The sequence below is a fragment of the Aquarana catesbeiana genome, linkage group LG01 (genome assembly GCF_042186555.1).
Source record: "Aquarana catesbeiana isolate 2022-GZ linkage group LG01, ASM4218655v1, whole genome shotgun sequence".
NCBI classification, from domain to species: Eukaryota; Metazoa; Chordata; class Amphibia; order Anura; family Ranidae; genus Aquarana; species Aquarana catesbeiana.
The window spans coordinates 614,021,041-614,043,305 of record NC_133324.1 but is presented as its reverse complement, the minus strand read 5'-3'; the positions used below and the strand labels follow the sequence as shown (position 1 = coordinate 614,043,305).

Genomic DNA, 22,265 nt, shown 5'->3' with positions numbered 1-22,265 from the left:
AGGACAAGGTCATCTAGCTCCCAGGGAGAAGATGCCACACAAAAATGCAAAAATTCCCTCTCCCAGTACAAATATCCTGCTGCTAAAATCCCCCTTACCTTTTCAAATCCCCCCCCCCCCACAAATTTACTCTCCCAATACAAATCTCCCCTCTTAGCACATATCCTCAACCCAACCTCTCCCAAAAAATAAACTTTTAGTACAAACTTTTCCCTACCCTAATTCCCCCTCCTAGCACAGATCCTACCCCCAAATCCCCTCTCCCAGCAGGAATTCCTTCCCCTAATCACCCCTCCTAGCATTAATCCTCTCCCCTCCAAATCCCCCCTCCTGCCACAAATCTTCTCCTACAAATCCCCCCCCCCCTGCACATATCCTCAATTCTCTCTCCCTTCGATTCCCCCTTACATTTTTTAATCCCCGTCCTAGTGTGTCCCTGATACTACTACCCTGCCCCCCCCCCCCCCCCCCCCCATTACAGACCCGTAAAGTTGAGGGGGAGCTCAAAGGAAGATTCCCTCTACTGAATTTTACTACTTTTGACAGAGAGCCACCGAAGAGCGATGTTGTCTGCTGCAGTTATGGAGAATTTGGGCTTTGAGGACCCGGGGCATCCTGCAGGAGATGCAGGGCACATGCCTTGAGTGCCCAGTGCTATGGACACCACTGGCTGTCAGATCAGGACTTTGTAGGGTTTGCTTACCCTCCCCCTACCCAGATTTCCTGCAGGGACAGGAGCAATCTCTAGGGAGGAGATAGAAAGGAGCAGTTAAGCAAATCCTGCACAGTCGCCGTCTGACAGCATTCCTGTGTTGACGTCTATCCAGCAAAGCTGCACTGGTAGAAAGGGGAAGCTGGAGGGGCAGAGAGGACAGCCTGCAATGCCTTTCAGCTCTCTGCTCCCTTCCAGCGCCAAGCTGACAGGAGTAGCGATGCTGTCACTACTCCTATCGGCTTGCAGTGGCGGAAACCCACCGCGTTGTGCCCCTCCCCGCCCCCCCCCCCACAAGCACACACACACGCGTAACACCACTGCACCGAGGACATCTGCCCCTCCTCCACCCTATCCTTTTTTTTCCATTACTGATACTGACTAGTATGATATAAAAGGAAGTAATACTGCCACATAGGCAACATTAGCCTTCCACGATCACAAATGTTTTGGGAGACTTGCAGGTCTCCTTTTCTAAAGATAAACTGTAAAACGTAACATGCTAAAACCTGTGTTTAGAAGATATAATTGCTTGGTCCGTTAAAGTCCTTGTAGAGGCTGTGGGTACCCACCAAGGGACAACGCGCAAGTTACATGTGCCTAAAGCTCCTGCTAAGATTTTGGTTTGACTGCACATGCAAACAATGGATCTCCCAGACATCAAGTGGTTAATAGGAAAGCATGTTCACTGATTATAACAGTGACGTTTGCTCAAGCGGTCAGGTCCTCCTGGACTCCTATTGATATGAGCTGAAAGATATTGGATTCAGGCCCTGCAATATTGGTGAATAGTTTTGCTGTTCCACTGCACATGTAGCAGTACTGTTTCTTTTAGGACAGCTGGTTTCTATGAAGCACATTTTTATTGTTCTCTTAGATATGTTGCCATAATGCATATTTATTAGCAGGATTTTACCATGAAGTCTGGTTCATAATTTTTGGTGAAAGCATTTCTGCAGTGAAATAAAATGCTGTTTTCTTGCCATTAAAGCCATAACCAACATTGTTGATAAGTGTTAAGTATTCTATGTAAGAATGAAGCATAGATAACAAACCTCATATATAAATGCAGCTAAGCAATGTTGGGTAGAGTCAGTTGACAGATTTCCACTTACCTGCAAATTGCTATCCTGGAGTACAGCACAGGACACGACGTGTTCATAGACCACGAGACATCACCAATGAATAAACTGAGGAGTGGGCAACAACATGGCAAACAGAACTGCCAACAGGCCCACAAAAAAACAAGTGTAAGAACCCCAAAACACTCAGATAACGGCTTGTAGCACCTTGTGACCAAAGCAATATGAGGCCTGAACAACACCTGGTAGAACGTGTGAACAAAGGACCAAATGGTGAACTTGCAAATCTGGCATACAGATGGTTGATGCCGGAAAGCCCAAAAGACACCAACAGCCCTGGTGGATTGAGCTCTGATGGGCAAGGGAGAAACCCTTTACCTAAGGATGTCCTCTATGAAGACCTACAGGTATGTTGTAAGAGAGACTCCGCTTTGCAAACAGATGTCATGGCTGTCAGGTAGACCCTGACAGCAATGACCACATCTAAACAGTTTGGAAAAGGCCAAGGCTAGTCTACGAGGAGTCTGAGTATGTCTGTATGCTATAAAATAACTTTAAAATTCCATCATAAATGGGACTTTAATGGCGCCTGACAGTATATTGCCTATACACCACTGTTAAAATTTCATTGATTTATTCAGTTCAAATAAAAACATTAATGTAACACAACATAATCCAGCATGGCTTTATCTATATCATCAAAAATTATAATACATAAAAGTTTTGCAGATTTGTTTCACAGCTCGTTGTTGATCTTTCCACCCTATTATGCACCACTTGTTTCCTTTATTATTTTTCAGACCAAGTAATCTGTAAATTAATTAAATTATAACAGTGTAGTATATGTAAAATATTGTCAGGCACCTTTTTAAAGTCCCATGTATGGTGGAGTTTTTTGTTTTGTAAATTTAAGCAAGGTTTTGCCAATTCGGGCAACTCTGGAATTACAATATGCATATGTCTTTGTACCATGTCCTTTTTGGCCAATTTGATGCAATGGGAATTGCTGGATCCTTTTCTTCCTGTTGCACAGCAGTTAAGAAAAGATGTTCATTGAAGGGAAGGCATAAATCAATCTGAATTGAGAATAAAGAATCACCAAAGCATCTACTGCAAATTCCAGAGGATCCTTGGTCCTGGCTATTAATCTGTTAGATTGTTGTTGAACCTGGGGGCCAGAATGTACACATATGGTTTTTCCCCACCTTTTGACAGATTTCGGAAGATCTCCAGGTGCAGAGCCAACTTCCCTGACTTTGCATTGGTGGCTTAGGAAATCTGTTTCCAATTGTCCACTATTGGAATGTAGACAGCAGAATAATGAGTTTCAATCCAGGGGACTATAAGACTTATTTCTCATAGGGGTGCCCAACTGTTGGTGTCCCCCCTGATGGGTTATGTAGGCCACTGCATTATCTGACTGTGCTCCAACTGAGTGACCTCAATGAAGGGAAATGCAGTGTTGTAGAGTCAGTTTGATAGCTTTCCAGAATGTTGAAGTTTCAACTCTTCTAGGGACAAAGTCCCCTGGGCAGTTTTGGATTTAAACCCACCCCCTGTAGGACTGGAATCCATTGTCGCCACCATCCAGGGTGCTTAAAAAAAGGGTTTTTATATTTCTAGGTCAGGATTGGAGATCCACTTTGCCAAGCAGAGCTTGGTTTGGCTGGTCTGGATTTGGCTAATCCATTTTGTGAGACTATTGTTTTTGAAGAGGACTGTGTAAAACACAACCCTCATGTTGAAGCAAACTTAGAGGTGCCATTTGGATCTAAAGGTCCATGTGTGGGGTTTTAAGGAAGCAATTTTTCTCCTGAGGAAAGAAAATGCTTGCTTGGGAAGTGTCCAAGATTAGCTCCAAGTACTCCTGATGGTGTGATGGCTGAAGGGCAGAATTGGAAAGTTGATTATCCAGCCAAAGGTTTTAAGGAAGGAGATGAGTTGTCTCCTGGATGTTGGCAACCAAGTCTGTAGGTGAGGAGTCTTTTAAGAGTAGATCATCCATGTACTTTTGACATGAATGCCCTGGGTTCACAGAAAAGCCAGAAGCTGGGCAAGCACTTTTTTGCTAACACTTGAGGCGCATAAGAGAGCCCTGAATGGGAGTCCCACAATTTAAACATGTTGGTCTCCCACAGCAAAACTCAAAAAGTGTTGATGTGCTGGGAAAAATGGGAAGATAGGCATCTTGTAAATCTGTTGATGCCAGAAATTCCCTTTGTCTGAAAGAACCAATGACATAATTGGCTGGTTGTGTGGGTACACAAAGATATACGTTTGGAGACATTTGTTTACAGATTTTAAGTCCAGTTTTCAGTGGAAGCCTTATTTTGGTTTTAGGACTGGGAATAGATTTCAACAGAAACCTTGAAATTGTTCTTCCACAGGAACAATTGAAATTGAAATTCCACAGGAAGCTCTATTTTGTACTCCTTTGAAATGACAGACTGGGCTCAGAGGTCCGGGACATGTGGAATTCATACTGGCACAAGTGCCAACAGACCTCCTCCCTCTCTAGTGGGGGGGCACCACTTTTTTGTGAGGAGGGCTTTTGGGCAGACTTGATGGATTTAAGAGTTTAGGGCTTGTGACGAAAAATTAAGCCTTGGTTTTCGAGGTTGACGCCTAAGGTGAGCGAAAAGATCCCTTTTTATGATGAGAGGTAGAAGCAGTATGAGTAGGAGATTGACACTTCTTTTTGTAGTGTAGAAGCATATTAGACATAGCAGCTTCCAGATGCCAATCAACCAAATTCTTAAAAAAAAAAATCAAAATGGGGACTATAACTGAAAAAGCAGGATGCACTACCAGAATAGCCCCTTTCTTCCTAAATTCCTTTTCCATGTAATCAATAAAATGCAGTGTATGAAACATGTATGGAACACAGATTTAGTGCACTGCATTCTGGTGAGAACAGGCCCTCAGAACTATCCCTTATGTGAAACATTAGAAATAAATATTGCACTAAAATGCATGTGTATAATATTGCACACCCCTTTGCACCGAAAACATATCAGGTTTCTTATAATATGACTACACCACAAAGTAAGATATTACTTGTTACAATGGTTTACACATTAAAGTAAAATGTTTGTTGACCTCTGCAATCTTTTCTTCAAGATGAAAAGAGTCCATGCAAAAAAATGTATATTGAAGTCAATGTTATTTCTCGGAAATAATGAGCTTTTACTGTTATGTTTTTGCTAGGGAGAAAATCTGAAGGATTAAAACGATACGATTCCACAGGAGTCCTCACTGGATCAGAGGAGTCAAACCGCGCTCAGCATCCTGGAAGGTACTTAACTTTATTTTTCAGGAAAGAACTAAATACGGTAGCTCCATTATCGGGGTTAAAGTGGTTCTAAAGCTAAAACTTTTTTTTACCTTAATGAATTCCCTGCATATGACTGGTTAGTTTCTAGTTGGTTCTATATTACCAAAATTCCACTTTTTTAGAATACTTGCTGTCTAAAATTAGCAACCAATCAGATGTTTCTACAACAGTTATACACCATACTTTTCTGTTCACGGCCTTGGTTCTCCATCCTTTGCCATTTCCTTGCCTTGGTCATTTTCCTTTCTCAACCCATTTACTCTTGGGGAACCCTTAAAACATATGTTCATTTCCTGGGGAAATTCTGAAATAATTTTCTGATCTCAAGTTTATGGTGAATTAATGCAGTGTTGTTCAGTGAAAACACTTATGCCCTGTTCACACGGTCGGACATTGATCGGAATTCCCGACACACAAAGTTTGAGAGCAGGCTATTAATTTTCCGACAACAAAATCCGTTCGCGTAAATTCCGACCATTTGTGGACAATTCCGACGCACAAAGTGCCACGCATGCTCAGAATAAATTAAGAGACGAAAGCTATTGGCTACTGCCCAGCTCATAGTCCCGACATACGTGTTTTACGTCACCGCGTTCTGAACGATCGGATTTTCCAACAACTTTGTGTAACCGTGTGTATGCAAGACAAGTTTGAGCCAACATCAAAAAAATCCATGGATTTTGTTGTCGGAATGTCTGATCAATGTCCGATCGTGTGTACAGGGCATAACAGTACATCAGTGCTTAACAGAAACACTAACAGTACATTGGTGCTCAGTGGCAACACTGAAGAGTACATTGGTACTCTACCTATATTTGAATTGAGTAAGAATGGAATGCGAGTCCTTACCAGCATACCAACCTCTAATAATGTTAAGCTCTCATTTTCAGTTCTTCACATGCCATTTCTCAGATAGAGGTTATGGCCTTCTAAGAACTTTGGGATATTGTTTTATATGAAGCTGTTTGCTTTTCTATTACTAAAATACATTTTGGCAAGGATTTTTTGTTTTTCTTGGTATTTTGTAAAAAGCAGTTCCCACCTGCTCTTCTAGCCATCGCATACTTACATGTGAGAAATGGGCCGTCCTTCTAATTCCACACTCCTTCACAATGGTGATGTCAGGTGCAAGAAACCCCCTCAAAAATGTACCATTGGGCAAATATCAATCTGCCCAGTGGTATTCCGTCACTGCAACTGAATGCACACTTTGGCAGACACAAATCCCTGGCAGCTTGCAGTGGGGAATTTTTAAAGTCATTCTTGGGCAATTATGAATTTGCTGCACTGATGGCGAATGGCATAATTCCTGGGTACCTCTCTGTGTACTCCAGTTAAGAAACCCTAAACTGTCCTAAAGTGTCACTCTAGCTTTCTTCCTTTTATCTCCATAAGGGTAATTAACCCCATGCATAATCCCCAACAAAGAGGACCAGGTCCTTTCATTTTGTTTACAGTACAGCTGTTGGCAGGGCTGTCTTTAATATTGACTGAACCCTGGGCAAACATTTTCTTGGGCCCCCTCTTCCATGCAATTTTGCTATCCACATGCTTTGAGACATACAATAAATAGCAGCTAGACTCAAAATCAGTTTACTGAATCAGATCAGGCAGCGATTGCGATTGATTGCCAGAGGTTACAGTGTATCATTACTGCTCGCTGACTGGCTGCTAGAGGTTGCAGCACACACTATGGTTCACTGTTTATTTTCTAGAGGTTCTACACATGACTTCTGCTTGTTGATTGGTTGCTAGAGATTACTGTACATCAATACTGCTCACTGATTGCTATAGGTTACTGGACATCTATACCACTCACAAATTGGTTGCTAGAGCTTACTGCACATTATTACTGCTCACTGTTTGGTTCCTAGAGGTTGCTGCATATCCTTACCGCTCAACGATTGGTATCAAAAGGTTAGTGCACAGCATTACTGCTGGGAGGTGAGGGGACCCATCAATAGACAGAAAAATCCTAGGACTCCTGGGATCAGTGGCAATGCTGAAGGTGGTGGTGGTGGTGGTGGGGGGGTGATCAGTGGCAATGCTGGGGAGTTGATGGGATCAGTGGCAGTGGTGGAGGGAAGGAATTAGTTAGTAGGCAGTATACTGTGACAAATTCTGAATCGTGTAGAGCAAAGCTGGAAATCTTTGGCAAATATATAGTGAGGGATTCTACCAATGTAATGGGGAATTTACCCTGACCACCAATGCGAGGGGGGATTTACAATGACCATCAATGTGAAGGGGAATTTGCACTGACCACCATGTAACGGGGGATTTTATGAAACTCACCAAAAGAAAAGAGTGATTTCTACACTGACACCAATGTAATAAGAGCATTTACACCAACCACCAGTGTAAGGGTGCTGTGGCACCATGTTCTTTGGAAGAAGGGTTCACCTCCAATTTGCTTACCTTTGTAGAACAGGCTGATGTTAGGCTTAATGACTATAGTTGTAGGCATGACTTTCAGGCAGGACTTTAAAGCATGACCCTTTACCTTCCCAGTGGGCAGCATTCAGCAGAAGTGATGGTAGATATGACCTCAGGGGGACATGTTATACATATAAATGCCGCCTCTATTTACATATCACTGCTGCAGGCCGTGACTAGTTACATATTAATGCCGCCGCTATTTACATATCAATGCAGGTTAATTACATGTAAACACAGGGTCTGCAGGTGAGTCATCTGTACATGGCAATAGGGCAGAGCTGGGCAGCAGCAACAGAACTTTACACTGAGATATCGGGACACGGCACGAGACTAAAACTTCCAGAGATAAGGGAATTTAAACTGGCATAGTTGGCAAGTATGAGGCAGCTGCTTAGGTCCCCACAACAATGATGGGGCCCAGGGCAGCTTCCCCTTTTGCCCTGCCTTAAAAATGGTCCTGGCTGTTGGTATAAAAAGATTTCTCTTTGTCTCGCCTCTTTCCTTTAGGCTACATTCACACTGGTGATTTAGGCCAGTGCAAATTGTATCTTCTTGCTGTAGCTGTGAGTGGCTAAGTGCGACTGCTGGCCCCGCTTACTATTTCCACAGCTATTCATGGCTCTCTGCATAGCCAGCGATTACCCGTGGTGATCGCTGCTGGACGCACCTAGCCGATCTATGGCTTTTGAATTGCGAGAATAAACTGGATTATAATATATATATATATATATATATATATTATATATATTATATTAAGTGAGTTGAGAGTCTTTACACAGTTAAATTGTGTAAACATTCAATTAAAGTGATTACAGGGGGTCCCCGGGTTACAAACAAGTTAGGGACTGTAGGTTTGTTCTTAAAGTGGTGTTCCGGCCGAAATTATACTTTTTAAATAAAAATACCCCTATAATACACAAGCTTAATGTATTCTAGTAAAGTTATTCTGTAAACTAAGGTCTGTTTTGTTAGTTTATAGCAGTAGTTTGTTATTTTATAAACTTGCAGCAGGCCGTGGCCATCTTAAGTGTGGGCATCTGAAGCCAGACTGTATTTCTTCCTGGATCTCATCCTTGCAGATCTCGCACATGCTCAGTGCAGCACAAGCAGTGTAATAGGTTTCAGGTCAGGTTTCCATAGCAACGGCAGTGTCAGAGGAAGTTGCCTCCCCTTCCCAGAAGGCATTGCAAACAGGAAATGATGCGATGGGCCACGGCCAGGGAGCAGGAAGTGAAAAATGAATACAGCAGATATACAGTGGGTGCTGAGAAAATAATTTAAAAATATCCAATTCGTTTACAGTGCACAGTTTAGTGAGGGATGCTGAAGAGTTGTAAAACTGGGTGGAACTCCACTTTAAGTTGAATCTGTTTATAAGTCGGAACAGGTACATTTTTTAAGTGTAGCTCCAGCCAAAAAAACTATTTTTAAGCTTTTTGGATAGCATAGGGAAGGGTTGACACTCCTGTAACATTTGTTTTGCTGTGTGTGCCCTGTTCAGAAGATTTCACCTCACTTTCTGTCCCAATGACAGTTGGATTTTGAAAATTTTGGGTTGTTGTGGAAACAAGCCTTGGTGATAAAGCATCAGTGGAGGTACCTTTTCCCCATAATAGCTCTTACAGGAGTGAATTTCCCTTCCTAGGGGTAGATTTCCTCTCACTTCCTGTTGTTTCCTTCCGTCTGTAAGTAGGAGTCGTTTGTAAGTTGGATGTTTGTAACTAGGGGACCCCCTGTATAAAGGAAAGAATAGATTAAAAAATATGTTCTACTTAGCTGCTTTTGCAATAGTTTTGCACAGAGCCGCCCTGATCCCCTTTTTTTTTTTTTTTTTTTTTTGGCTAGCCGCGAACGGTCCTGGTTCCTTTCCCTTACTGAATTGTCCCCAATAGCAAGCCTCTTGCTATGGAGGCACTTGAGCAAACTCGCTCCTAAGCTACGCTCTGTGTGTCCATTCACACATAGAGCATGACTCGGCCCCACCCTCACTCTCTCCTCATTGGCTCACTGGCCAGTGAGTAGAGAGACTCGGGAGAGCCGCTGCTCTTGTGCACATTACTGCATCAAGATGGGGCTCAGGTAAGTATAAAGGGGGGGCTGAGGGGGAAGCTGTACCCTGAAGATTTTTTTTGCATTAAGGCAAAAAAAACCTTGAGCCTTTAGAACCACTTTAAATTATCCAATCATATGAAAATTTCTGTTTACTTATTTCCTCTGCTCATAAATGAGTATTAAAAGTTAACAGAAATGTGCTTTTCATGTAATTGTATAATTAGAGTAAATATTTATACAATTTATTGTGTAAAGGTTCTCAACTTCTTCAGTAAATCAGCCTTTTTTTCTAAGAATACAGGGCCTCATGTACAAAATTATTTAAAAAATCTAGGAAAAATGTTTTATGATGATGACCTCTTTAAGAGCCCTTGCACACTGGGGCTGGGGCGGCGTCGGCGGTAAAACGCCGCTATTAATAGCGGCGTTTTACCGTCGGTATGCGGCCGCTAGCGGGGCGGTTTTACCCCCCGCTAGCGGCCGAGAAAGGGTTAAAAACCACCGTAAAGCGCCTCTGCAGAGGCGCATTGCCGGCGGTATAGCCGCGCCATCCCATTGATTTCAATGGGCAGGAGCGGTAAAGGAGCGGTATACACACCGCTCCTTCACCGCTCCGAAGATGCTGCTAGCAGGACTTTTATTACCGTCCTGCCAGCGCATCGCTCCAGTTTGCAAGCCCTCGGGGCTTTCACACAGGAATACATGCAGCGGCACTTTCGGGGCGGTTTGCAGGCGCTATTATTAGCGCAATAGCGCCTGCAAACCGCCCCAGTGTGCAAGGGCTCTAAGTTGCACATATTTTTTGCCATTACTTTAAATGTATATGATTAAAAATATGTAAATCAGAGCTTCAAAAGCCATTTACTGTATGCTAGATCATAAGGAGGAGCTAAATTTGTCACGCGCATGAGTAGATTAACCCTACACCCCAGAGAAAAAAAAAAACGTTTTTTTCTCCAGATCTTTTTTATTGCTATAAAGGTACTATCCTGTTACCGAAGGTATAGAGTATAACTGGAAGTACAGAAATGTCTTTTTTGAAACAGAGTGAAGAATTCCAGTTATTGTAAGCAATTGTAAAAGAGAAGGTGTATGTTTATAATGTCTTGGGAATTATACTACGTATGTGAATAAGCAATGGTTTGAAAAACATTATTTTTTTTATTGGCTTTGTAATAGTTATAGATTGTGATATAGAATATAGGACTATCCAAACCCAAGAGCAAAATTATAATTCTCTTTCGTCAATTTAGGGACATTGTTTAATTATAATTAGGAGAACAGGAGGAGACCCCGTCACATAGAAAACTGATACTCATTCCCCTTGAGACTGTAACTATTTATCACCTCCCCCTGCTCAATTCTAGCAATTAGTCCAATAATAATGTTATTTCCTCTCTTGTCCATTGAGGCTTGATCATAATTAGGATGTCCAAAAGCAGCCCAAACAGAACATGTTTAGCGCCATACATTTTGTCAAATTCAAAAAGGCTTTTGTTTCTTTAAAAAAGTAGAATAATCCACTCTTTCAGAAATACTCATAACCCACTGAACTAGATGACCATAAGAGGGTACATGGAAGGTAGGCGATAGGACTACTGTCCTGCAGGTGGGGTGCTATTATGAACAGACTGTTTTTGCTTAAAAGTGCAGGCCCCTGATGGTCCCTTATAACACCAGGCGCGATTGTGAGAAGAGGTAAAGCAAGAATGCTACTTCCACTGCTGAGCCTGAGTCCCTGTAGTAGCTATTGAGTGCTTTGCCTCAGCAGTCTACCTGGTGAGAAAAAATGTGCGAAGGAACAGAGCTAGATTTGTACACACACAATAACTACAGAGTGCTGGATCATTAAAAACTTGGTCTAAGAAAAAAGGCAGCGCTTCAGGCATAAGCAGTTCCCTGACTGATGGGTACTGACACGAGCCCTGCCCGCAGGTAAGTAATAAGTAGTGTTCCCCCTAGTGTGTTTTTTTTTTTTTTCTCTCAAATTGCTAAGCATAGTAAAGTTCCCTAAGTGCACAACAAAGCACATAGGAAGTTTTACTGTCCTCTCAGTGTCCACCTATGGACAGTTAGTACATACAGAGAAAAAAACCTCATGCACATTAAAATGAATAATCCTCAACAGCAAGAAACCTGTTACAGCCACATACAAAAGTGAGTCTTCAGGCACAGGGATAAATAAACTGCCACAGCTCTGGTCCCGATAACTCTGCCAGGAATCACTATAAAATAGTGACCTGAATAGTGGATTCCTGTGCTAAATGAAGCCCACATGGGTTTGTCACTGCCAACTGTAGGACATTCGTAGAGGGAGAACCGGTGCATGCAGTGAACTGGGAAAACCTGCACTTATTGGCAAACTGGAGAGACCTCCACAATTTCCAAAATCTGACCTGAATCTACCAAATTAAGGAAAAAATATATGAAAATTGGAAGAACTATCCATTATCCTAAGGACACTAAAGATGGCCATAGATTGATTGAAATTTAGCCAGCTCAACCAGGACTGGTTGAATTTCGATTGGTATGTGACTGTCCCTGTTCGACAGAAAACGATCGCTAGAATGATTTCTGCTGTAGCCTCTGATCAGTATATTCTGACCGTGCCAGGTCCCACTTGTCAGAATACAGAGGTGGAGGAAATTCCTCTATCCACCCCATGTGTGGATAGTGGAATCTACTGGCTGAATTAGAAACTAAGCAGGTGGGAGGGTTTATAGCCTCAAGCGGCTTGCCTTCATTTTCTATGGGTCTAGTGTCCATTTCTCCTGTAGGTGGCAATGCAACCCTAGGATGCTTAAAGCGGACCTTCAGTCATTTTTTCATCTTTCCATCTATTAAATCTTCTGGCCTTGTTGTTTTAACTTTGGATAGCAAAACATTTTTTTTCTGCCAGTAAATACCTTATACAGCTCACTTCCTGTTTCTTGTCTGGTAAAAAGCCTAGGCTTATGGCATCGCGCACAGCTCTCTCACTCTCGAGAGAGTTTGTCAGGAAGGGACGGGGGATGAGTCATTAGAGGGCCAATGAAAGCTGCAGAGCTGGAGGTGTGTCTGTGTAAATCCAGGAAGTGAACAGGCAGCAGCTTCAGCTGCCCACAGTTAAAATGGATGCAGCCAGACTCGGTGGAGGGAGATTTCTGCAACATATTTGGCAAGTACAGAATCACAGTATATATAAAATAATATGCAGAGTGGTTGGAGGGAAGCTCCAGAATGGCAAAGATGTTTTTATTACAAATTATGTGAGCAGACTGCAGTTTCTCTTTAATTATTATCAGACTGTATCCCACAAAGGACTCCAAGAAAAGGATTGATTTTACAGTGAGTAAAAAAATCCCGTCACAATGCAATTTACCAGTCTCTACATGGTGGCTGCATTGACCTTCTATCTGAGGATAATGACTCTCACCATATTGTATCTGTGGAAAAAAGTGATGTCACCCTAGGACAGGAAGTGTATTAGCACTAGAGAATAGTCATCCTTTTCTTTTTGCCATAACATGGGGCGTGGGGGGGAGGTGGTATGTAGCCAGCAAGAACTGGAAACGCTGATAACAGATTTCAGTTCAGTGCTCAGATGTTGCAAGAACACTGGATTTCTGGCAGGATTGGGGGAGGGGCAGAGTTAATAAGCGTAATGAGACAAAAAGGGCACAAAATTGTGAAGTTTCTACTTTTCCTCATATAGGAATGCTGGCAAATCTCAAAAGATTTTCACGAAGGCTGCACATGCATCTCATAAATAATACCCAGACTTGGGCATTATCAGGGTAAACTACAGCTATTGTGTACCTGGCATTAAAGCTGACCTAGAGTCAAGTACGTTTTTTTACATTACTAATGTGCAGGCTTAGTGATGGGTAAGTGTTATTTGCAGATATTTATTATTGCTGAAAGAGATCCTTGGAAATGCTTTCATTTTGCTTTCTCTCCAGAAGGCTGTTCAGTGTATAATTGGGCATCATACAGGGTCAGAATCCACTTCATGGTGTAAAATATGCCTGGATGTCATAATCGTGCAAAACTCCATTCTTGTGTAGTAGCCCTAAAGGCTGTTTTTACTGGTCTTACAATGTCTGAGTGATTGCTGGGGAAGAGGAGACTGACTGATGGGATAATTGTCCCAGACTTTACCTCCCAAGTCTAGACAGTACTTTACGGAGGGGAAATTCATTATCAGTAGAAGGTGGTTGTACATAGGGACACCATCATTAACATGGATTATTTAGCTTGTATTGGTGTTGTAAGTAAACTGCTGCTAGAAACCTTTTTTTTTTTTTTTTTTTTTTAAATATTGTAGCCAGCAGTATGACAACCCATCTGACAGGGCCCAGATCAACCAAGAAATGCGGAAACGACAAGAGGAAGACATGATTCAATTACAAGCCAGAATGGCTTTAAAACAATCTCGGCTGAACTTGTATTTAGGTGATATGCCTGGAGCATCTATGCTGGACGTCAGTAGAGATCCTCTACGAGAAATCGCCATGGAGACGGCCATGACACAGAGGAAACTGAGGGTATTTTTTATTGTTTTCAAATTCTTTATTTAAACAAAAAAGCATCTAGGCATGCTCAACAGTAATATCATATAGTAGAAGGGGACAAAGTAGAAGAATATCACAACAAGCTATAATAGATATGACTATGCGCAAGGGGTATAAAATACAAATCATCCGGAGACGGAGAGGTTTAAGTAAAGAGCGCCCCTCACTCTGGGCGGGGGGCCTCGAAAAGGTAATATTACCCTAAGTATAAACTGGTGGTGACATGGGTCCCCTGGATAAAAGGCACAATGTAAACATTGAATACAGTAGAAAACTTCCTCACCCTACTGGTATTTTTATTCTTTCAGTACTTTTGTAGTAAAAACTTAAGAGCTTAAATATATACATGAATCTTTTCTACTTCTAGTTTACCATAAATAGTAAACGGAGTAGTCTTTCAACAGCAAAAATAAGAGGATATTATGCCTCTTACAGGTGTCTTGTTCATTTTCCTTTTGAATTGAACAGAGGTTTTGTTGTTTCATCACCTCTTCACCCGTTTCAATACAGCAAACTTTATAATGGTAATGTTTTTTATTATATGTTTAAATTTAAAGTTAAGGTTTGCCTGCAGGAAATTTCATATTGCATATGGTCTTTGTGTTGCATGAAAGAATAATGACTTTAATACAATTTTGTAGGTACTGAGTAGAGATTGGCGAACACCCCCGGTTCAGTTCGCGCCAGAACTCTCGAACACCGCAAAAGTTCGGACCTGAACGGCGAACCCCATTGAAGTCTATGGGACCCAAACTTGAAAAATCAAAAGTCCCCATTTTAAAGGCTTATATGCAAGTTATTGGCCATAAAAAGGGTATGGGGGCCCGGCTACTGCCCCGGGAGACATGTACCAATGCAAAAAAAACTTGTAAAAAAAGATTGTTTTTAAAAGAGCAGTGATTTTATTGATGGTTAAAGTGAAAGAATAAAAATGAAAAATCCTTTAAATATAGTGCCTGCGGGGTTCCCTTAGTCTGCCTGGAAAGTGGCGCATCTGCACCCTGTATAGAACCTGCTGCAATAAAACTAAAATTTATAAAGAAAAAAAATTACATTTAAATTGATTTCCCCTGAAAACTTTCTTTATTTTGTAAACAACGGTTTGGGGAACCAGTCTGTATGATAACAGCACAATTTAAAGGGGTTGTAAAGGTAAAAATGTTTTCACCTTAATGCATTATATGCATTAAGGTGAAAAAACTTTTAACAATACCGCCGCCCCCAGCCCCCCCGTTTTACTTACCTGACACCTTGAATCTCCGCTGCTCGTTCCCGTCATCTCTATTGCAGCTCAGCCTGGTCGCTGATTGGCTGCAGTGGATGGATTGAAAGCAGCGCAGCCATTGGCTCGCGCTGCTGTCAATCACATCCGATGACGCGACACGCCGGGGGGCGGGGCCGAGTGATACAGTGAGCGACTATAGCCGCCGGCTGTATCACGGGAGCGCGCCCACAAGAACTAACCACCATGCGAGGGAGCTCGCATTAAGGTGGATAGTTCTTGCGGGGAGGAGCTGAAACAGCCGCCGAGGGACCCCAGAAAAGCAGGTTCGGGTCCACTCTGTGCAGAACGAGCTGCACAGTGAAGGTAAGTATAACATGTTTGTTATTTTTAAACAATAAAAAAATTACCTTTACAACCCCTTTAAGGGACTTGGAACAAGATTAGATTTTTTGGGTAAATTCTGGTGTCTCTTTGGCAGACTTTGAATGGAAATAACACATTTTTGTTGCACCACAGTGAGCAAGCCTTATGTAAAGAAGCCAAATTTATATATATATATATATATATATATATAGTGTCTTTTGCAGACTTTGGATAGAAGTAACAGTTGCAGAATAATTGGTCTTGTTGGTGGTGCCTTCACCCCGTAACCTTCCAGAGGTACTCTTGATGAAAGCAAGAATTGGCCTTGCTGTAAAAAATGTAAATTTGATGTCACTGTCAAAAAAAATTGTGCTTTAGGTGTTGGTGCCTTCACACCGGTCACGCCGGTCGACGGAGTCTGTGGACAGATGTGCTCTTTTATCTGTCACAAAACCTCCGGCAGCACTGAATGCCATTTGAAAAGCACGCTGGATGCAGGGCAGCCCGGCCGCTCATTTGCATACTGGGCACGTTCTGGCCAGTGGTCTATTCTCATGACCCAGAAACCCAGTGGATTGTTTACTGGAAAGCTCTCAATGTCCGTTTTCGCCCCTAGATAATCTTCCACCATATGATGCAGACGATGCCAGTGGGATCTTGAAGCTGAAAGCCCTGGGCGCTGAGGACTAAAAAATTTTGAAATGCATCACTGAGGCGGCCCCCTTTTCCACCGCGTCTCCTTTGACCAACCGAATCCTCAAAACTAGCTTTTCCATGAGACTGTAACCTACCAGAGTCTGGAAAGCATTACATAAACTCCTCTTTAAGGTGTCCTCAAGATATTTCATCCTGTGCTCCCTCTGCGAGGGCAGGATGACTTCGGAGACTTTCCCCTTGTAATGGTGGTCAAGGAGGGTTGCCAACCAATAATGATCCTTCTCCTTGATGCTACAAATTCTCGGGTCCTTTTGCAGGCTTTGAAGAATAAGGAAGCCCATGCATTGCAAGTTTGCGGAGGCATTAAAAGCAGAGTCCTTGTCACTGAGCATTACGCTAGCTGAAACTTCCTCCTCCCAGCCACGTTCTTCTCCCAAGGTTTCTGGGGACTAAAAACCATCCCTTAAGGTTTGACATGTGTCTTCCTCTGTTTCAATGCTTCCAAAGCTGCCAGAATCCTCCTCCATCTACTCTTGTGTGTTCTGCGGCATCGCAAGAATGGTGTCTGCATAAAGCGGGCCTTGAGAGGAAAGGAAGTCCTCCTCTTTCTCCCGCTGCTCTGTCTCGAGTTCCCTATCCATAATACCATGCAGAGCACTGTGTCACTGATGCATGCATTGTCACAGCTCACCATCTTTGTCGCCTCCTCAAATGGTAACAGTACAGTGCATGCATCCTTTATCAGAAGCCATTGCCGTGGGGAAAAAGGGCCAAGCTGCCCTGAGCCTGTCTTTGTGCTTTACTCACACAGGTACTTGTTGGCGGCCCTCTGCTGTATGTGCAGCCGCTGCAGAATTGCCAAAGATGAGTTCCACCTGGTGGGCATGTCACAAATTAGGCTGTTTATGGACAGGGGACATTCCAGCTGAATTTCAGTAAACCAAACACTGGCTTTGTTTGACCGCCTGAAATGGCTACAGACTCATCTGGCCTGCCTTAGAAGATCTTACAACCCTGGGTACCTGTTTAAGAAACACTGCACCACCAAATTGAGGATATGTGCCAGGCATGGCACATGTGTCAGCTTTTCCTGTCGAAGGGCGGACAGAAGGTTAGTGCCATTATCGCACACTACTATACCTGGCTTAAGCTTCTGTGGCGTGAACCACCTCTGGGCCTGTCCCTGCAGAGCTGAAAGAATCTCTGCTCCGGTGTGGCTCCTGTCCCCTAGACAGACCAGCTGAAGCACTACATGGCATCTTTTAGCCTGACTCGTTGAATGGCCCCTTGAACGCTTAGGGGATACTGGTGGTTCATAGGACAAGGGGGCACCCCGACCTTGTGCATTACCAAAGATAAAGTTTATTCATAAAATAACCAGAAATATACTCACAAACAAGCTTAAAATAAGTTGTGATGTCATGCCCTGTGTGGGCGACGTGGTGACATGGTGGACGGCTCCATGTGTGTAGCGGGAAGTGGTTGGGGATTGTATGGGGATGGGATGGCAATAGCAGCATGCTGTCTGCATCATGTGATGGATGGATATGATAGGCGGAGCCTACTCGTGTAGATGTGGCAGGCTCTGGTGGGTATATACTCATATATGTTACTGTGGGTACATAAAGGGGACACTAGAGGAGGTCAAACCATCATCGCTATGGCTCTGAGGAAGAGGGTTCGCCCTCGTAACGCGTAAGTAACGCCGGAGTATTGATAAGCCTTATTTTAAGCTCGTTTGAGTATATTTTTTTTGTTATTTTATGAATAAACGTTATCTTTGGTAATGCACAAGGTCGGTGCGCCCCCCTGTTTTTTTTTGTGTGTTTCAGTTGTAAAGGATACCCATTATCCTGAGGAGGGCAGCAAGACCTGCAACATTCCACTGATTTTGCTAAAGGGATTGGCTGTGCCACTTACTTATATATATTGAGCAGTGCAGCGCTGGACATACAAACAAGTGAAACCAATAAATCTAAATAATACTTAATACATCCAATGTGTATAATGAAAATAATAAAAATCCACCAATGTGTTACTATCAGTCAGTACATTTGTTAGTACCAGACTGTAAATGAATAAAGAGTTCAAATAAAGTGAAACAATCAAAAAATAAATGTCCAAAATAGTTATGTGAAAAATGTGTGAAATCTTGATGCGATAATCCACTCGATAGTGCTGCTGGTCACCAAGTGAAAAAGATGGAGGCTTACCAGAAAGCCTGCGACCGTCCCTACTCAGGGGGGTCAGTACAGGCTTAGTAGGTCACCGCGAATATGCCGACAGAATGACAACCAATATCCCTCTTTGTTCCTTCCTGGATAGCTTGTTAATAGCAACAGGGGACACTCAGGAACACCATGGTCATAAGATGATTCCAGCGATAAGTATTTGAGTAAAAGCTGCAGGTAAACATTCTTATAGGACCAGTACTGCTCCAATGAGAGGTCAATGATGAATGATGGCCTCCAGTGCTGGATGGGAAACTGAGAGACTCGCACCGCGGACAGCACGCTCCGCTAAATAAACAAGCACCGGCTTGTTTTCCCGCTGCTTGTTTATTTAGCGGAGCGTGCTGTCCACGGTGACCTCTCATTGGAGCAGTACTGGTTCTATAAGAATGTTTACCTGCAGTTTTTACTCAAATACTTATCGCTGGAATCATCTTATGACCATGGTGTTCCTGAGTGTCCCCTGTTGCTATTAACAAGCTATCCAGGAAGGAACAAAGAGGGATATTGGTCGTCATTCTGTCGGCATATTCGCGGTGACCTACTAAGCCTGTACTGACCCCCCTGAGTAAGGGCGGTCCCAGGCTTTCTGGTAAGCCTCCATCTTTTTCACTTGGTGACCGGCAGCACTATCGAGTGGATTATCGCATCAAGATTTCACACATTTTTCACATAACTATTTTGGACATTTATTTTTTGATTGTTTCACTTTATTTGAACTCTTTATTCATTTACAGTCTGGTACTAACAAATGTACTGACTGATAGTAACACATTGGTGGATTTTTATTATTTTCATTATACACATTGGATGTATTAAGTATTATTTAGATTAATTGGTTTCACTTGTTTGTATGTCCAGCGCTGCGCTGCTCAATATATATATGTTTATCTTGCCCTTGTACTGGGGTTATAGTGCTAAGCAGCAGGACTCCTATCACGGGGTTTTCTTTGTTCTTATAAAATCTCACATTTTCAGTTTTATTTTTTACACCTAGCGCAAAATTTCTTTTTTATTTATTTTGTGACACTTACTTAACTGACCGGGCACCCAAGCTCAGGAGATTGCTTTGTGTTTGGTTCATAGGACAATCCAGCACAGGAGGGCATGGAGGAGGAGGAGAAGGGGGTGGAGCTGAGAGATCTTGCATCATCACCACCAGCTGTATGGAGATGTGGAGGAAAAACAAACTCCAGCACTATGTTGTCCTCCATCCTTCCTAGTTGCAAGCAGAGTTACCCAGTGTGTTGTGAACAAAATATATCATCCCTGACAATGCTTGCTGGACCAAGTGTCAGCAGTAATGTGGACCTTGCAGCTGATTGCCTTGCCCAATGACGCCTTCCACGTAATGGTACAAAGCTGAAATGACCTTACATGCAAAGAAATGGCAACTGGGAACCTGCCATTGTGGTACAGCACTTTCTGCAAATTCACAGAAGGGGACAGAATCCACCAGACAGAAAGGAAGGAGTTGTAAAGCAAGCAATTCGGACAAGCTGGAATTTAAATGCTGGGCATGTGGGTGGCAGGGAGTGTATTTATTTATTTAATTTTTTTAGCTGGGGCAGAGAAATTTGCCTGCTATACTCTACAGCTGGTGGTGTGCTGCTGGCAGACGTGTTGCAAGGACCTATGACACCCTTTGCTATACCATCATCCCTGTCAGTGGAGGCTACTGAGAGGTCATGAGATATAATGAGGGGTAGACATGAAAGGTGAGGAGAAGAAGAATTAAGTGGCTTTCAGGTGCTCTTGCCAATGGGCTGAGTGGTGGGAGGTTAAATGCCTTGTCAAGCATGTGGTACCCAAGTGGCTGGTGTTTTTGCCACGCTTGATCTGCTTGCGGCAGAGATTGCAAATTGCAACAGTGCAATCAGCTGCACATGTGCTAAAAAAGACCCACACAGCTGAGCTGTGCGAAATGGGTCGGGAGATAACCGCTCCACAATCTGATGGATGTTCTCCCCTCTCTGTAGGCTCATGTTACTCCCTTTTTCTACCTCAGAACCCACATCAGAATCAAGTAATGTCTGTGCATCCTCAAGATGCAAGTGGCTGACGTTTTTGATGTGTTTTTATAAGTTTTTTGGTAGATCTTGTACCCAAACCTCTGCCAAAGATGCACTAAAAACGCGTGTGTTTTTACATGCATTTTACTTGCGCTTTCCATGCATTTCCATTGAAGTCTATGGAGCAAAACAATGTGCTGTGCGGCACCTTTTCAAAAAACACACTGCTCTGTGCTGCATTGATGTGAATAGGCACTATAGAGAATGTGATTTCCATTGTGGCGCATGCCAGCACAACACCAAACGCAGGAGAAAAAGCTATAATGTAAATGGGCAGTAAGTCATACTTTTCTGTACAGTTTGTGTGCAGTTTATAGCTGGACCAAAGATTTTTCAGCTTGAAAGGGAAACTCCTTTAAATAGTTAATCCAGGAAGGTCTTCGATGTCATGACCTGCACTTTTACTGCCAAGCAATTGCTGGGTTGTCCAGAAAAAGTTGAAGCAATTCTGCATTTAAGGGGCATAAGGTTGCTTGACATTCACATTTTGTACAAAATTGACCGTAATGGCAAAAATATTTTCCAAATATTATTCTTTTTCGATTACTATTTTCAGAAAACATTTGCTTGTAAACCTTAAAATCTGTTTCTTTTCCTTTTTAGAACTTTTTTGGCCCAGAATTTGTAAAAATGACTGTTGAACCCTACATTTCTTTGGATCTCCCACCATCAATTTTGGTAAGAATGCCAGACTTAAATTTTGTAAATGAAAAAGCAGGTATAATGTATATCAATAAAGTGGTTGTAAACCCTTATATATGCCCACGTGAGTCGACTAGCCGCAGATGATACACAAAGATGAAGCAAATCCTCCTACATGATGGGGTTGTAAAAAAACAAAAAACCCTCCTTTTTAAAAAAAAAAAAAGAAAAATGCCTATACATACCTGCTCTGTGCAATCGTTTTGTACAGAGCAGCCCCAATCCTCTACCCCTGGGGTGCCCCGCCGGCGTTACAAGCTCCTCCTCCACATCTGGTGCCCCTACAGAAAGTTTTTCCTGGGGGCACCCGTGTGGGCTTTCTTCCGAGTCCTGCTGCTGCGTCCATTGACATAGACAGCGGGACTCAGCCCTGCTCCTGTGTCACTGGATTTGATTAACAACAGCGGGAGCCAATGGCTTTTGCTACTATCAATCTGTGCAATGAGGCTAGAGACAGAGGCTGGGGCCGCTGTGCTCGTGCACATCACTGGATCGGATCGGGCTCAGGTAAGAAAAAGAGATGGTCTTGGGAGGAGCTGTAGCACAGAAGGTTTTTCACCTTAATGCATAGAATGCATTAAGGTGAAAAACCTTGAGGCTTTACAACCACTTTAAGTTATACCTGTTTGTCTGCAGTCTTCTCTAATCTACATCCATTCAAAGTCCAGAATTTTTAAAGCTTGACAGAAGTTACTCTGCAGAGCTCAGTGAGGAGAGCTCTGAGAGCTAAATGGAGGTAAGGGACAAACACCCCCTTCACACAGTACACAGGAACAGAGTTGAAGCTGTCAATCAGCTGACGCTTCCTCCTCTGTCACCATTATTTTTCTTGGTGTCAGGAAA

At 42.8% G+C, this 22,265-nt stretch overlaps 1 protein-coding gene across 8 annotated transcripts in view; it reads left to right on the top strand.

Moving 5' to 3' along the window:
• The window catches only part of PTPN13 (protein tyrosine phosphatase non-receptor type 13), a 457,782-nt gene that overhangs the window by 243,912 nt on the left and 191,605 nt on the right, over window positions 1-22,265 (top strand). For all 8 annotated transcript variants that reach the window (XM_073599969.1, XM_073599986.1, XM_073599976.1 and 5 more), the window contains 3 exons: window positions 5,002-5,089; window positions 13,926-14,145; window positions 21,324-21,398. In XM_073599969.1, the coding sequence (XP_073456070.1) occupies window positions 5,002-5,089; window positions 13,926-14,145; window positions 21,324-21,398 (383 nt within the window). The remainder of the gene's footprint in view (window positions 1-5,001; window positions 5,090-13,925; window positions 14,146-21,323; window positions 21,399-22,265) is intronic.